Source organism: Octopus sinensis, unplaced genomic scaffold (genome assembly GCF_006345805.1).
Source record: "Octopus sinensis unplaced genomic scaffold, ASM634580v1 Contig17260, whole genome shotgun sequence".
In the NCBI taxonomy this organism is placed as follows: Eukaryota; Metazoa; Mollusca; class Cephalopoda; order Octopoda; family Octopodidae; genus Octopus; species Octopus sinensis.
The window spans coordinates 15,001-32,721 of NW_021834923.1; the positions used below are offsets into that span (position 1 = coordinate 15,001).

Genomic DNA, 17,721 nt, shown 5'->3' on the forward strand with positions numbered 1-17,721 from the left:
TCCCGTTTCTTCATCTTCCACTTCATATCTCTCTTTTGTATTTTTGTATTCTCCTTGTTCATATTACCAACCGCATTCTCTTATTTTTCTTCTTTACATCCACTCCCTATTCTCCCCCAATATATCTAAGTACTAATACATAGACATGAATCACAATTCCAAAGCACCCAATTAGGTTTTGCTGCAGGTAGTCTCTCTTTTTACTCTTTTACTTGTTTCAGTCATTTGACTGCGGCCATGCTGGAGCACCGCCTTTAGTCGATCAAATCGACCCCGGGACTTATTCTTTGTAAACCTAGTACTTATTCTGTCGGTCTCTTTTGCCGAACCGCTAAGTGACGGGGACGTAAACACATCAGCATCGGTTGTCAAGTGATGTTGGGGGGGGGGGTGAGAAACACAGACACACAAATATATATATATACATATGTACGACGGGCTTCTTTCAGTTTCCGTCTACTAAACCCACTCACAAGTCTTTGGTCGGCCCGAGGCTATAGTAGAAGACACTTGCTCAAGGTGTCACACAGTGGGACTGAACCCAGAACCATGTGGTTGGGAAACAAGCTTATTACCGCACAGCTACACATTCACCTATACACTCACACACACACACACACACACACACACACACACCACACACACACACACACACACACATATATATATATATATATATACATATATATATATATATACATACATATACATATAAATACATACATATATATATATATATATATATATATATATATATATATATATACATATATATATGAATACATGGAACGCTTCTTTCAGTTTCCATCTACAAAATCCACTCACAAGGCCTTGGTCGACCCGAAGCTATAATAGGCGACACTTGTCCAAGGTGCCAGATCATGTGACTAATTCTAGAACCATATGGTCGGGAAGCAAGCTTCTTAAAACACAGCCACGCCTGTACACATTAAAATCATGCAGGAAGCATAATTCCAAAACACACAAATAAATTTTGTTGCAAGTTGTCTTAGAAATTATCCTTGTTGAATACATCATAAATCACCAGAGTTGACAGGTATTGCAACGTAAATTGTGCTGCATTTCACCACAATCCATCTAAAATTAAACATAAAATAATTTTGCCCATTTGATGTTCTTTGTGTTCTGCCTCCCAAATAGATATTGTGTCTATAAAATTACAGGTTAATGATTCAGTGTAATAACATATGATATGAGTAAGACAAAAAATTAACAAAACATATGCAACTTTAAAAAAAAACTATGGGAGATTCAAAAACACACATTGTCGTCACAGCAAACATTTCCAAATGTACACGTCAGTACCCACGCATTGGAATTATATTGATATCTATTTCCAATACAATATCATATAATTTTATATGTTGTTTTCAGCAAAATTACTTAGTCCTAATATCTAAAATCTGCTCCATGCAATTCCATATTGAGTCACTTTCGTGTTATAGATACCTGAATGATAACAAAATCATGAAAATTGAACAAGGCACATTCGAAAACCTCACCAATTTAGTGTATTTGTAAGTTGACGATTTCAGATATTAAATATTTTCTTCTTCTTCTCCTCCTCTCCCTCCCTTCTCTACTTTGTCTCTATGTAAGCCTTTTTAATGCGGTTGTGTAAGCCAGCTACTTACCACACAGCCTCTCCTGGGAAATTATATTTGCTGAATATATCTTAAATAATCAGGTGAATGACAAACACATCTATGTAAAAAGTGTTACGCACCACCACAATCCATCTGAAACTAATCTAAAACAAATTTTCTACATCCGACGTCCTGCCTCTCAAATAAATTCTCTCTTTATGAAATTACATGAAATTATTCAATACGGTAACGAATAATGTCCACAAGCAAAAATATTAAAAAAGCTATTTAATATTAAAAGTTATAAGAGAATCAGAAGCACATAATTTTTCATTGCAATTGGCATTTTCAGGAATACACATTAGTGTCCTCGCACTGGAATTCAATTAATATTGAGTTCCATTACATTGTCACTTAAGATCATATTTTTGTAACCTAATTATTTATCTATAATATTTGATATTTTATCACGAATCTGCTCTACGTAAAACTTTATCTTACAGAATTCTGGGTAATAATAAAATCTCAAATATTGAAAACGGAACCTTTCAAGACCTTACCAATTTGCGGTTTTTGTAAGTTAGATCGGTCTTGTTTCATTGACGATATATTTCTAGATATTAAATGCTTTCTGCTACTTCAGTCTCTCTGCGTTTTGTATCTATGTAAGCATGTGTGGGTCTGTCTCTACTATTTACAGTTCTTGTTCTTTTGCTCTTCATCACCATCGTCATCATCAACAGCAACAGGTGCAGCAGTAACAGAAACAGCAGCTCTCTTTCTCTCCAACATATATATATGTATTAGATCGTCAAGTATGAAATTTGTAGTAAGGTATATAATAAACTTTGACAGCTGTTCATTTTGCGCCATTACTATATTTTGACAATCGCTATTTTTCGTTAGGAAGCTGATACATATATTTCTTTTTTCTAGCTCATTTTGTGCTTTATAAAGTATTTATAAATCGTTTTTTGCTAATTTTGTTTAAAGATGGATAAGTCGGAAATTCGTACAGTTTTGAAATATGGGTTCTTTCTTGGAAACACAGCATCATAGACAGCTCGGAATATTAATGGAGTATTTCATTCTAATATTATTACACAGCAGACAGTATCAAATTGAGTTCCAAAATTTCGTTCTGGTAACTTCGTCCTCACAAATGAGCAACGCGGTCGACTAGAAAAAAAAGTGGATAATGACGAACAGAAAGCCACAGTCGAATCAGATCCATCTCAAAGTGTTCGTGAATTATCGTTGTTGTTTGGTGTTAGCAAGCAAACAGTATTGACTCACCTCGTGCAAATCGGTAAAGTGAAAAATTTGGATAAGTGGGTCCCACATGAACTCAATGAAAATCAAAAGCAGCAACGTTTAGAAGCTTGCATTATGCTAATTCTCATCACAAAAATGAATCATTTTTTAAAATCGAATTGTAGCATGTGAGGAAAAGTGGATCCAATACAACAACCGTAAACATCCAGCACAACGGTTGGACAACGACGAACTACCAAAACACAGTCCAAAATGCAAAATTCATCAAAAGAAGCTGATGGTGTGTGTTTGGTGGTCTGGCGCAGGTGTGATCCATTATGATTTCATTAAACCTGGCTCATCAATCACGGCCGAAGTAAATTGCAGTCAACTAGACCAAATTATGTAGAAACTTACAAAAAACAGCCTAGATTAGTCAACAGATCCACTCCTATTTTATTGCAAGACAACGCCAGACGACACGTCGCAAAAATGATACTGGTGAAACTACAGGAGTTTGAGTTGGAAGTTCTCCATCGCCCACCATACTCATCTGATCTTGTCTCCACTGACTACCACTTCTTCCAGAATTTGGATAACTTTTTGATAGGAAAAAAATTTAATTCCGACGATGCTGTAAAGCAAGCTACCACTGAAATGGCAAAAGTGTATTGACAATATGGGTGCATACTTTGATGAATAAAACTATTCCTTGTTTTTACAAAACATTAGCAAACTTTTTTCTTTTCTACAAATTTTCATACTTGACCACCTAATAAAAGCATATAAAACATACTTCCAAAACACCTATTTCTTCCATTTCCACATCTTTCTTCTTCTTCTCTCCCTCCTCACATCTTTCTTCTTCTCTCCCTCCTCACATCTTTCCTTCTCATTTTTATTCTTGCCGTTCATCTTCTCATTCTTTTATGCTTTTCACTTCTTATTGCTTTCTTTTCCATCTTCTTTCACATTTTTCTTCGTGTACACACTAATGTCGCGTGGCTCAGTGGTTAGAGCGTCGAGCTTACGATCGTGAGGTTGTGAGCTCGAATCCCGGACCGGGCTGCGTGTTGTGTTCTTGAGCAAGACACTTTATTTCACGTTGCTCCAGTTCACTCAGCCTTAGAAATGAGTTGCACTGGTGCCAAGCTGCATCGGCCCCTTTGCCTTTCCCTTGGACAATATCGGTGACGTGGAGAGGGGAGGCTGGTATGCATGGGCGACTGCTGGTCTTCCATAAAACAACCTTGCCCAGAATTGTGCCTTACAGGGTAACTCTCTAGGTGCAAACCCATGGTCAGTGTCTGACCGAAGGGGGTCACCACAATCACCATATATGTGTGTGTATGTATATATATATATATACACACATATACACGTATATGTGTGTATGCATATACACACACATATTCTTTTATTCTTTTGCTTATTCCAGTTGTTTGACTGTGGCCATACTGGGGCACCTCCTTGAAGGGTTTTAGTTGAAGAAATCGATCTCTGGATTTTTATGCCTAGTACTTATTCAATCGCTTTTTACCTAATTGCTAAGTCATGTGAACATAAACACACCAACACCAGTTGCCAAGCGGTATTGGAGACACACACACACAAACATATATATACACACATACACACACACATACATATATATACATACATACATATATATATATATATATATATATATATATATATATATATATATATATTATATATATATATATATATATATATATATATATATATATATATATAAACTGAAAGAGGCTCGTAGTATATATATATATATATATATATATATATATATATATATATATATATATATATACTACGAGCCTCTTTCAGTTTCCGTCTAGATCTGGCAGAGATCTTGGAACCACGTGGTTGGGAAGCAAGCTTCTTACCACATAAACTATGAAGCATAAATTACAAAGCAGCCAAACAGTTCATTGCTTCAGAATGGCCGGAAAAATACCACTGCCCAATTCATAGTATATCACTGGAAGTATGACAGCCACAAATCCGTAAATTTTGTTACACAGCCACAATCTCTCTCTCTTTAACTCTTTTACTTGTTTCAATCATTTGACTGCGGCCATGCTGGAGCACCGCCTTTAGTCGAGCAAATCGACCCCGGGACTTATTCTTTGTAAGCCCAGTACTTATTCTATCGGTCTTTTTTGCCGAACCGCTAAGTGACGGGGACGTAAACACACCAGCATCGGTTGTCAAGCAATGCTAGGGGGACAAACACAGATACACAAACATATACACACACACTTATATATATACATATATACATATATACGACGGGCTTCTTTCAGTTTCCGTCTACCAAATCCACTCACAAGGCATTGGTCGGCCCGGGGCAATAGCAGAAGACACTTGCCCAAGATGCCACGCAGTGGGACTGAACCTGGAACCATGTGGTTTGTTAGGAAGCTACTTACCACACAGCCACTCCTGCGCCTATCTGTGTGAAACTAAATATAAAAAAGAATAATTTTGTACATTCGATATAATCTATATGTCCAGCCTCCCCAATAAATATTGTCTTTATAAAATAGAACCTGATAAATATTCTACATTAGAAAACTTGCAGTTAGATTATTCAATACAGTAATTATATACTTAGATAAACTTAGATATGTTTCGACCAAAGATTGGTCCAGGCCATGTCTAACTTAATAGCACCACCTGATAGGATTATTCGAATCCTGTTTGAGTCAAGTTTTGTTCAAGTAGTGAGTTCTTGTTGGGTGGGTTGTATCCAATTATGGGTGGCTTATCTGGTATTCTTTGAAGGAATCCATCCAGACTCCGTTTAAAGTTGATGGGATCCTTTTCCTCTTTGATCTCCCTCGGGACAATGTTAAATAGGGCAGGGCCTATATAAAATTCATAAGCCACAAAATTTAATTGAATGAAGCTTTCAAAAAATATGGGAAAATCAGGATCACCTAATTTGTGGTTACAATTGACATTTTCAGGTTTACATGTTATCGCGCATTGGAATTCTATTAATATCAATACTCGTTGCAATATCAGTTTTATAGTGGAGGCGCAATGGCCCAGTGGTTAGGGCAGCGGACTCGCGGTCGTAGGATCGCGGTTTCGATTCCCAGACCGGGCGTTGTGAGTGTTTATTGAGCGAAAACACCTAAAAGCTCCACGAGGCTCCGGCAGGGGATGGTGGTGATCTCTGCTGTACTCTTTCACCACAACTTTCTCTCACTCTTACTTCCTGTTTCTGTTGTACCTGTATTTCGAAGGGGCCGGCCTTGTCACTCTCTTGTGTCACGCTGAATATCCCCGAGAACTACGTTAAGGGTACATGTGTCTGTGGAGTGCTCAGCCACTTACACGTTAATTTCACGAGCAGGCTGTTCCGTTGATTCGGATCAACCGGAACCCTCGTCGTCGTAACCGACGGAGTGCTTCCATCCATCAGTTTTATATTTTATTTGAAACCTAATAGCTTAGATCTAGTTAATATTTTAACGCATATCTGCTTTATACAATTCCTTATGAAATACAGACATCTGAACCAGAATAGAATCACGGACATTGGAGGAGGAACTTTCCAAAACCTCACCAATTTGAATGATTTGTAAGTCGAATCAGTCTTGTTATTCTTTCATTGATGTCTCTAAACCGTAAACGTCTCCATTTCATTTTCTCTCTGCGCGTCTATGTCTTTGTCTCAACAGCTTTCAGTCCATGTTCATCTTCTCTTTTAGCTGTTAGTACTTACTCTTCTTTTCCCCATCTTCCTTCCTTCCACCTACTTTTACTTCTCTCTCTCTCTCTCTCTCTCTCTCTCTCTTTCTGCTTATTCATCGTATTAATTTCAATTTTTTTCATCCTGTTCCTCTTATTCCTCACTCTCTTCTCTTCCTTCACATTCTCTCATTCTCCATGAAACTCCTCCTCCTCCTCTTCATCATCACCAACCTCCTCTTCAACCTCATTATCCTCATCATCTTGTTTTCTTCGTCTCTCTTTACTCTTTTACTTGTTTCAGTCATTTGACTGCGGCCATGCTGGAGCACCGCCTTTTTAGTCGAGCAAATCGACCCCAGGACTTATTCTTTGTAAGCCCAGTACTTATTCTATCGGTCACTTTTACCGAACCGCTAAGTTACGGGGACGTAAACACACCAGCATCGGTTGTCAAGCGGTGTTGGTCGGACAAACACAGACGCATATACACACGCATATACATACACACGCATATACACACGCATATACATACACACACATATATATATATATATACATATATACGACAGGCTTCTTTCAGTTTCCGTCTACCAAATCCACTCACAAGGCTTTGGTCGGCCCGGGGCTATAGTAGAAGACACTTGCCCAAGATGCCACGCAGTGAGACTGAACCCGGAACCATGTGGCTGGTAAGCAAGCTACTTACCACACAGCCACTCCTGCGCCTATTTTCGTCGTTTTTCTTTTTCATGTTTTTATTTTTCCTTTTCTTTTTAGTTTTATTTTTCCTTCTCTTTTTTGGTTGCTCTTTATATTGTTGTTGTTCTTGTCATTCTTCCTTTTACTTCCGTATTTTCATGATCGTTTTCTTCCTTTCCATCCATTCTCACTTTGTCCTTCTTCAGTTTCTTTTTCTTTTCTTCTATATTTTGTAGTCTTTTTTTTATCCCCGTTTTCTTCCTCCAACTTCTTCGTCTCACTTACCTCCTACTTATTTTCCTTCTTTCTCTCTTCTTCTTGAACATCCGCTTCAATTCATTCGACATGCTATCGACCGTGACTTCTTTTTCCTACTTCCACCTCTCTCATCACCTCTTTCTTCCTATTGGTCTTCTACCCTTAATGTACATCATGTTCTCCTCTTCTGCTTATAACCTTCCCCTTTTGCTACACTGACTCTCATTTCCCTTTTCTTTTTATTTCTTCTTCTACTGCTTCTTTTACCTTCTCTGATTCTAATTTTTAGCACCAGCACCACTGCTACTACTACTACTACTACTACTACTACAACAACTACTACTACTACTACTACTACTACTACTACTACTTCCTTTTATTATTCTTCACAACCCTCTCATTTATGTACCCTCTTCTCCCTTTCTATCACCTTCATATTCTTGTTGTTCTTGTCTTCCTCCCCGGTCAGCTCTTCCAACTCTACTTCCTGTCCTTCCACTTTATCTTTTGACTGTTTGTTTGTTTCTTTCTTTTCTTCTTCTTAATATTCTCAGCCTTTAATGTATTACATCGTTCTTTCTTCCTCTTTCCTTCTTCTCCATATATGTATATACAGGTACATATACATAAAGAATAATTTCAAAACATCCCCAAAGATTTTTACACCAAGTTTCCTGGGAAATGTCATTGCTAAAAAATTACACAACATCAGGAGTATGACCGACACAACCTTTAAGATATTGTTATACATCACCACAATCCATGTGGAACTAAATATCAGAAAAATGCATGGTGGTTCTGAAATCAAACATATTCTACCAGTCCTGCTTCCCAATAGATAGCGTCTTTGTAAAATAGTTGTCCATAAATAATCTACATTATAAAAATTACAGGTAAAATATAATCGAAAAGAAAAATTAAACAAAATATTTAAATAATGGACTTACTAGAAATACATAATTAACGGATACAATATATAGTTTCAAGAGTACCCAATTGCATACATGCACTGGAGTTTTATTAATATCAATATTGATTACAATTCCACAAAATTGTATATTTTATGTCAAACCTGATTGTTTAACCATAATAATTAATATCTTGTCAAATTTCGGCTCCATACAATTTCTAATGAATCCATATTTATGTTACAGAGATCTGAGTGAAAATAATATCACGAATATTGAAAGAGGAACCTTTCAAGACCTATCCTATATTATTTTTCTGTAAGTTGCATCAGCCTTGTTGATATTTCATCAACGAAATACTTCTAAATATTAAATGTTTCCCCCCAAAATCTCTACCACTCTTACTCCTGTGTCTGTGTATGCAGGTGTATGCCTGTCATTACTTAATTCTTTTTGCAAAATTTCTTTTAATTTCCATCCTGTACTGCTTCTTTGTTTTCCTTTTCAAATTATTCTAATTTATTGTCGTTTAACTTTCTTCTTCCTCTTTCCATTCCAAATATGCTCATACAAATTCTTAGGCATTAAGTAAAATTTCAAATAATCAAAATAGTTTGATACAACAGTGTTTCAGAGAAATATCACTGCTCAATACATGAAAGCATGACCTCCCATATTGCAGTGTCTTTTTCAGGCAAAACTTTATATTCGTAATATTTAAAATATCTTATTTCAAACCTAATTGCTTAGGCATAATTGATTTGATTTGATCTAGTGTCAGCTCATGAACGGTGGCCAAGCTGGGGCACCGCTATTTATCTAATATCTAATATTTTATCACAAATCTGCTTTATACTCTTTCAAATTTCATTTTCATGTTACAGATATCTGAATCTTAATAATATCACATATATCGAAGAAGGGGCTTTCCAGAATCTTCCCAGATTGAATATGCTGTAAGTTGGATCAGTCTTGTTGATACTGTCACATTGATAGAATATCTCCAAATACAAAATATCTTCCCTTTTCATTCAGTCGCTTCTTTCCACTTTGCATGTATAATGTGACGGAAACTGTGTCTTTGTAACTATTACATTTTGGTATTCTTCTTCTCCTCTTCTTCATTATTTTCCTTTCATCATCATCACCATCATCATCGTCATCATCATCATCATCATCATCATCATCATCATCTTTATCATCATCAGCATCGTCGTCGTCGTCATCATCTTCATCTTCATCATCATCAGCATCATCATCATCATCATCATCATCAGCTGTCGATACAATCGACATACCTCCTCCCTCCCAAATTTCAGGCCTTGTTCCTATTGCAGAAGTTATTATTATTATCATTATTGTTGTTGTTGTTGTTGTCGTCGTTATTATTATTTTCATTACCAGCGCTCATTGCCTTTATACATGTATACACAGACATCTATGAATAATGCATAATTACAAAACACCCAATCACCGCGTCAGCTCACATTTTCTGGGAAATGTCTCTGCTCAATACGACTCAGTTGTTGCACATCCCCACAGGCCGTGTGAGACTGGAGATCAGAAAAGAAGAGGCATTGTGTAACCCCAGGCATACTTATCTGTCGTGCCTCCCTAATTAAATTCTGATAATATATTCGAAAGAGAAAATAATATAATCCACAATCCTGAAACTAATTAAGATAATTGAGTTTTTCAAACTTTTCGAAACACTTGATTGGTGGATTCATTTGACATCTTTTAAGTTTACACACTGGAACTGCTGTGAATGTCAATATTTACCACGAGTACTTTGTACACAAAATTTTACACCGAAATTGTTTATCCATAATATTTGATCTTTATCACAAAACTGCTGCGTGCAATTTCTTATGGAGTCACTTTAATGTTACAGATATCTGGATCACAATAATATCTCGAGTATTAAGAAAGGGACCTTCCAAAACGTTCCCAGTATAATTACACTGTAAGTATTGTTGAGACTATTTCATCGACGCCATATTTCTCGACATCAAATGCCTTTCTTTCCTTCTTACTTTCCCCTCATCCGCCCCTATTTTGTTTGTCAGGTGTATATCTTCTTCTTCCATATGAATTCATTTCCTTCTTCATTTTTATTTTCAGTTACTACTCGTGCTTCTATTTTTCCCTCTTCTTCTTTTACTTCCTCGTTTTTTCCTTCTTTTTCTACATTTTTACATTTATTTCTTTTCGTTTGTAATTCTCATCCTCGTCTTCCCCCCCTTCCATTTTCTGTTCTTCTGCTACAATTTCCTCTTCTTATATAGCTCTTTTCTCTAGTTTGTATTCTTAATTATCATCATCATCATCGTCGTCGTCATCATCAGCATCATCATATCCGTTTTCTACATCTGCTTTCCTACGTTTATCTTCCTCTTCCTTTTCGTCTTCGTTTTCGCATTCACTTTCTATTTCACTTCTATTCCTCCTGGGTCACTCCATCCCCGTTTTATTCTCCTACTTCTTCATCTAGGTTATCTTCTATTCTCTTTCTTTTCTCCTTCTTTTCACCTCAAATTTCTCTACTTCTAATTCTATTCACTTCGACACCACTTTCTCCTCCTCTTAATCATTTCCCTTTTAGGCTTCCATATTTTCTTATTCTTCCGCATCGTTTCCTTTCCTCTTACATATACTCTTGCTTCTTTTCGTTTTCTCTTTCTTCTTATACTGCTTCCTTCGGTTCTCTTATTCTTTTTCTACCATCACCATCACGACCACCACCACGACCACTACAACCTTCACGACCACCATCACCGCAACCACCAATACCACTACCACCACCTTCCTCTTTTACCGCTTCCTTTTCTCCTACATCTGATTTCCTTGTCTTCTCCCGCCATCTCATCTGTCTGTCCTGCTTTCACATATATGTTATCTTCAAAAGTTAGTGCTTAACGTATAATCTACATTGCAAAAGTTACAGGTAAAATACAATCCAAAGTCCAGATAAATTAAATAATGGACATTTTTAAGATGATGACACACTTAGAAACTCACTGATGGATGCCTTTGATATTTTCATGACTATACAATTTTAATCATAATCCTCTTCCTCCCCTCCTCCTCCTCCTCCTCCTCCTCTTCTTCTTCTTATTCCTCCTATCCTCCTCCTCCTTCTCTTCTTCTTCTTCTTCTTCCACCCTCCTCCTCCACCTCCTCCTCTTCTTCTTATATTATTTTCTCAAAAATCTTCTCAATCCAATGTCTTATCAACTGACGTTTATGTTACAGAAGCCTGAGTCATAATAATATCATGAATATTGAAACAGAAATCAGCCCAAATCTTCCCTACGTAGGACAATTGTAAGTTGGATCATTCTGATTGAAAACATTTCATAACATAAAGATTTTTTAAATATCTTTTGCCTTCCACATTTTCCTCTTGTCTTTTCTTCGTCTCAGTGTGTGTATATGTGTATGCGTAATTGTGTGTGTGTTTCGCTAATATAATTAGTGCCTCCCATTCTTGAAATCTTCATTTTCCTTCTTCCACTTCCATTACTTGTTCTTTATGATCATCACATTTCTCTTCTGTGGCCTCTCACCTGCTTTTGCTTCTTATGATTCGCATCATATTTGTTTCATTTATATTTGTTTTATTTATATTTGTTTTATTTATATTTGTTTTATTTATGCTCCTCATTTCCTATACTGCTTCATAAATATTCTTTTCTCCTACATTCCATTTTCTACTTCCTGCTACTCATATCTTCTTCTTCTTCTTCTTCTTCTTCTTCTTCTTCTTCCCCTTCTTCTTCCTCCCTTCCTTCCTCTTCTTCTTCTTCATATCATCCTCCTTTTTCTTCTTCTTCGTCTTCTTTCCTCTACTTCTTCTTCTTCTTCTTCTTTTTCTTCTTCTTCCCCTCCTCCTCTTCTTCTTCTTCTTCTTCTTCCCCTTCTTCTTCCTCCCTTCCTCCCCCTCTTCTTCTTCTTCTTCTTCATATCATCCTCCTTTTTCTTCTTCTTCGTCTTCTTTCCTCTACTTCTTCTTATTCTTCTTCTTCTTCTTCCCCTCCTTCTTCTTCCTCCCCTTCACCTCCTCCTCCCCCTCCTCCTCCCCTTCTCCCCTCCTCCTCCTCATCCTTCTTCTTCTTCTTCTTCTTCTTCTTCTTCTTTTTCTTCTTCTTTTTCTTCTTCTTCTACCTACTCCTGCTCTTCTCCTTCGTCTGCTTCTTCCCCCCTCTTTATCATAATCACGTCGCCGCCATTGTTCTTCTCCTTCGTATTTCTTTGCAATGTTTCTTTTAATTATACTCTCCTCCTCCACTTCCTTCCTTTTACACTTTCTAATCATTCCAGTCGTTCATCGCTGTATTTTTCATCTCTTCTCTCTTCCCTTCCAAATATGCACTGACAGATTCTATCCGTAAAGCATTATTCCAAAAACCTAGGAGTGGCTGTGTGGTAAGTAGCTTGCTAACCAGCCACACGTTTCCGGGTTCAGTCCCACTGCGTGGCATCTTGGCCAAGTGTCTTCTGCTATAGCCCCGGGCCGACCAATGCCTTGTGAGTGGATTTGGTAGACGGAAACTGAAAGAAGCCTGTCGTATATATATGTATATATTTATGTATGTGTTTGTCCCCCTAGCATTGCTTGACAACCGATGCTGGTGTGTTTATGTCCCCGTTACTTAGCGGTTCGGCAAAAGAGACCGATAGAATAAGTACTGGGCTTACAAAGAATAAGTCCCGGGGTTGATATGCTCGACTAAAGGCGGTGCTCCAGCATGGCCGCAGTCAAATGACTGAAACAACTAAAAGAGTAAAAGAGTATTCCCTGCACACAAATGAAAAATTCGACCCCACATAAATCAATATTTTTTGTTAAATAAAACTGTTCATCCACAATACTTGAAATATTTTATTTTAAACCTACTTGCCCAACCATGATATTTAATATTTTCTCACAAATCTGCTATATAAAATGAATTCACTTTCTTGTTACAGATATCTGAGTCATAATCATATAACAAATATTAAGGAGGGAACATTCCAAACTCTTCTCACAACGTGGTCATTGTAAGTTGGTTCAAATTCTAAATATTGAATGTCTACCCCGCCTTCTAATTCTTCTCTTTATCTCGATGTATAGTTTTCTCCCATTCATCATTCCTCTGATTCGTCTCTTTCAGCATCTCTTACGTGCCTTCTTCACCCTCTTCCTTTTTTCCTCCCCTCTTTTTCCTTTTTTCCTCCCCCCTTTTTGAAAGGGCCAAAGTCAGACACTTTCCTCTTTGGTCAAGGCCTCATCAACTTTTTCAAGTTTCACTTGAAAAGGAAGATGAGGTTAGAGAGGAAAGTTTTCGTAATGCCTCCCCCTTTTGGAAGTTTTTCGTTGTTAAATATTTTCATTGTTACACTGTTGTTTACACGGATTTTTTTCAAAAACGGACAAAACCCTTTGTAACCTTTCGTCCTGTTTTGTCCCTTTATGTTTCCAATCATGTGTGTCAGCCCTTGTGGCCAATAAAAAGAATAAATTATTATTATTATTATTATCATTATTATTATTATTATTATTGTTATTATTATTATTATTATTATTATTATTATTATTATTATTATTATTATTATTTGATGAAAAGCCACAGTCTATTTTGCTGTGTATGATGGAAAGTGTCAGCTTTCCACAACTAGTAGACTAAGGTGAAACTTGTTAATTGGTCATGCTTCAAGAACCCTGCGAAGAATTCTTGCAGTTCCAAGCAGCGATGATTTTTGTAGGTATTCTATCCTTACATTTGCACCAATCCTTTTGAGCTATGTTGGTAGTTGTGTGCCGATACCTCCAAGTGCGCCAAGTACTGTTGGTACCACGTGTACTCTCCTCAGTGGCTACAACCTTCGTATTTCCCACTTCAAATTGTCATAATTGTTCAGGTTTTCGAAGACGTCGTGCAGAACTCAATACTATGAGGTTGTAGATTGAGGAAAGGAAAAAAAGAAAAAAAGAAGGAGAAGGAAAAGTAGAAGAAGAAGAAAAGGAAGAAGAAGAAAAAGGAGGAGGAGGATATGAAGAAGAAGAAGAAGAAGAGGAGGAGGAGGGGAGGAAGAAGAAGAAGAGGAGGAGGAGGGGAGGAAGAAGAAGAAGAAGAAGAGGAGGAGGAGAAGAAGAAGAAAAAGGAGATATGAAGAAGAAGAAGAAGAAGAGGAGGAGGAGGGGAGGAAGAAGTAGAAGAAGAGGAGGAGGGGAGGAAGAAGAAGAAGAAGAGGAGGAGGGGAGGAAGAAGAAGAAGAAGAGGAGGAGGGGGAAGAAGAAGAAGAGGAGGAGGAGGGGAGGAAGAAGAAGATGTAACAAGGAACTCCGGGAGTAATTTACGCAGTATGCATGTAGGTCCAAATAAAGCCGAATTTTGCAACGGAAATAGATTGCAGGGTGTTTTTAAGGGTTCAGATGTTTCTTCAGGTCGGATAGTATTCAACCCAATGCTTCGATGACAAAACCAACCTTTATATTTGGCCCCCGCAGCTGCCACATCTTGGCAATCTCAATTCTCAGGTCTCTATATTCGTCTGCCTTTTCTCTTTCTTTCACGACAATATGTTGATCTAGCAATACCACGCAAATTATCAGGTACACGTATTTGTCCCTCCTAATGGTTACTATATTTGGCCATCGGTGTTCTAGAATCTTGTCTGTCTGGAAGTCCCAGATGATCTTTGTTTTCTCCCTTTTCGTCCTTTACTTTTCGGGTGTATGTTGGTACCAAGCAGCTGTTACCTCCTATCCATACTTCCGGCATTGTAGCCAGTGCTCGTTTGGGGCTACCTTGTCGTGCTTGTGCTTCTACTCTTTCTGTGCAAGACTTTCATAACCAATAAGAATGTGACTCACGCTTTCGACCTTCTTCTCCCATATTCTGCAGAGGTTTGTTTTAGATATGTGGTATATATTCTTTTTCACTGAGGTGCAATTCGATGCATGATCCTGGGAAGTGACGACTAGGTTTTTAGTTTTCTTTTTAAGGTCACCCTTACTGAGACACTTCCATTACCCTTCTTGGTCCTTCAAGTCGTTAGTTTTTTTCCGTTCATGTTGTTTGTGTTATTGTTGATTTTGTTGTTAAAGGAATGAGCTGGAAGATTCGTTAGTACGCGTAGTGTAATTTCAGTTTTATGTCTTGTGTTCGAATTCCGTCGACGTCGACTTTGCCTTTCATCCTAATTGGGTTGATAAAGGAAGAACTAGTTAAGCACTCGGATCGATATAATTGATTAGTTTATTTCCCAAGAATACAAGACCATATGCTTACAATAGATAAAACACCAACACCACCACTACATTCTTCTTCTTCTTCTACTTCTTCTTCTTCTTCTTCCTCTTCTTTTTCCTCTTCCTCTTCTTCTTCTTTTTCCTCTTCTTCTTCTTCTTTTTCCTCTTCTTCTTCTTCTTTTTCCTCTTCTTCTTCTTCTTCTTCTTCTTCTTTTTCCTCTTCTTCTTCTTCTTCTTCTTCTTCTTTTTCCTCTTCTTCTTTTTCCTCTTCTTCTTCTTCTTCTTCTTCTTCTTCTTCTCCTCCTTGTTTTCTTCTTCTTTTTCCTCTTTTTCTTCTTCTTCTTCTTCTTCTTCTTCTCCTCCTTCTCCTTCTTCTCATCATCATCAATGCTCATTCCCATGGTATTTTTGCATACAGACATCAATGCATACAGACATAATTCCAAAATACCCAAACAGTTTGCTATCACATATCTGGAAAATATCGCTGCGATATGCATCATAGTGCACCATCATTTTGATAGCCACTGCTCCTCGGATGTTGATTGATGCAGTTACCACAATACATATGAGATTAAACATCAGAAAAACGAAGAATGGTTTTGAACATTAGACATACTCAGTCTTGCCTCTCAATTTATATCTTTAGAATAAGTTTTGTGAAATAATCTACATCATAAAAATCGCAGGGAAATTGCTCAATACGGAACATTTGGTAATTCACAAGTCCAAAAATAATTGAATAAGAGAATGTATTGATAAGTATGTAACGATTAGAAACGCATAATTGACGAGTAAAGGTGACCAAAATGTATCTACGCGTTGGAACTCCAATTGACTACAAAATTCCTCACAATTTCTATTTTCTATAAACATCATTTTATATTTAACTAGCAGTATCGCCCGGCGTTGCTCGGGTTTGTAAGGGAAATAGCTATAAAGCATTTTTAGAGAGTTATAGCCAAAAAATAGCAAAAAATGCATTAAAAATGGAAAAAAAAATTATGGTAAATTTTTTTAAATCGTTGACACATCGTAGACATTTTTAGAGAGTTACTTCCCTTATATTAAAAAAATATGCATTAAAATGTAAAAAAATGATGGTAAATTATTTTTTAAATTGTAGACTCATCGTAGACGCGCGCTAATACCCAGAAGGGCTCGATATGAATCACGACTATAAGATACCCGCTTTTGGTTACACTGCACCGCAAAATGTGGGAGTAGTTAGGAATCTAAATCGGAGTAGACAGACACTCACACAACCTTTCTTTTATATATAAAGATATTGAACAAAATTCCTTGTCTATAACATTTACTATGTAACACAAATTCGCTTTAAAACTTTTTATTAACCCACTTTCATGTTACAGACATCTGAATCATAATAATATAACACGTATTGAGGAAGGAGCCTTCCGAGGCCTCACCGGATTGCGGAAATTGTAAGCTTCACCAGTCTTTTTCATACAATTTATTGGTTATCCATAGTATCTAATATTCTATCACAGATCTACTCTATATACTTTGTTATGCTCTCTTTTCCGTATTCCAGAGATTTGAGTAATAATAAAATTACGAATATTGAAGAAGGCACCTTCGAAATCCGGAACAGGTTGGAAGAACTGTAAGTTGGATTATCCTTGATGATATTCAGTCATTAACGATACATTTATGACTATTAAATGTCTTTCTTTATTCCCCCCCACCTTCCCCTTTTCACATCCATTCTTCACCTTCTCTTCTTTTTTTCTTCTCCCCTCCTCATTTTCTACTACATTTTCTTCACTTTCTCCTTCCCTTCTTCATCTACTACTACTACTACCACTACCACTACCACTACCACTACTACTACTACTACTACTACTACTACTACTACTACTACTACTACTACTACTACTACTACTACTACTACTACTACTACTACTACTACTACTACTTGATATTTTCGAAAAGATATCTTCAGGCATACAAACTTGTATCGATTCGCTAGTATTTCTTTTCGATACTCACAATTCTTTTCTTATCTAAT

The 17,721-nt window shown here is 37.0% G+C and overlaps 1 protein-coding gene across 1 annotated transcript in view; it reads left to right on the forward strand.

Annotated features, from left to right (window-relative positions):
• LOC115231044 (leucine-rich repeat-containing protein 15) overlaps nucleotides 1–17,721 on the forward strand; it is a gene marked incomplete at its 5' end in the record, with an annotated part of 38,413 nt that overhangs the window by 12,353 nt on the left and 8,339 nt on the right. The window contains 10 exons of the mRNA XM_029801138.2: nucleotides 1,467–1,538; nucleotides 2,111–2,182; nucleotides 6,403–6,474; nucleotides 8,699–8,770; nucleotides 9,337–9,408; nucleotides 10,347–10,418; nucleotides 11,708–11,779; nucleotides 13,424–13,495; nucleotides 17,063–17,134; nucleotides 17,245–17,316. Coding sequence (XP_029656998.1) covers nucleotides 1,467–1,538; nucleotides 2,111–2,182; nucleotides 6,403–6,474; nucleotides 8,699–8,770; nucleotides 9,337–9,408; nucleotides 10,347–10,418; nucleotides 11,708–11,779; nucleotides 13,424–13,495; nucleotides 17,063–17,134; nucleotides 17,245–17,316 — 720 coding nt within the window. The remainder of the gene's footprint in view (nucleotides 1–1,466; nucleotides 1,539–2,110; nucleotides 2,183–6,402; nucleotides 6,475–8,698; nucleotides 8,771–9,336; nucleotides 9,409–10,346; nucleotides 10,419–11,707; nucleotides 11,780–13,423; nucleotides 13,496–17,062; nucleotides 17,135–17,244; nucleotides 17,317–17,721) is intronic.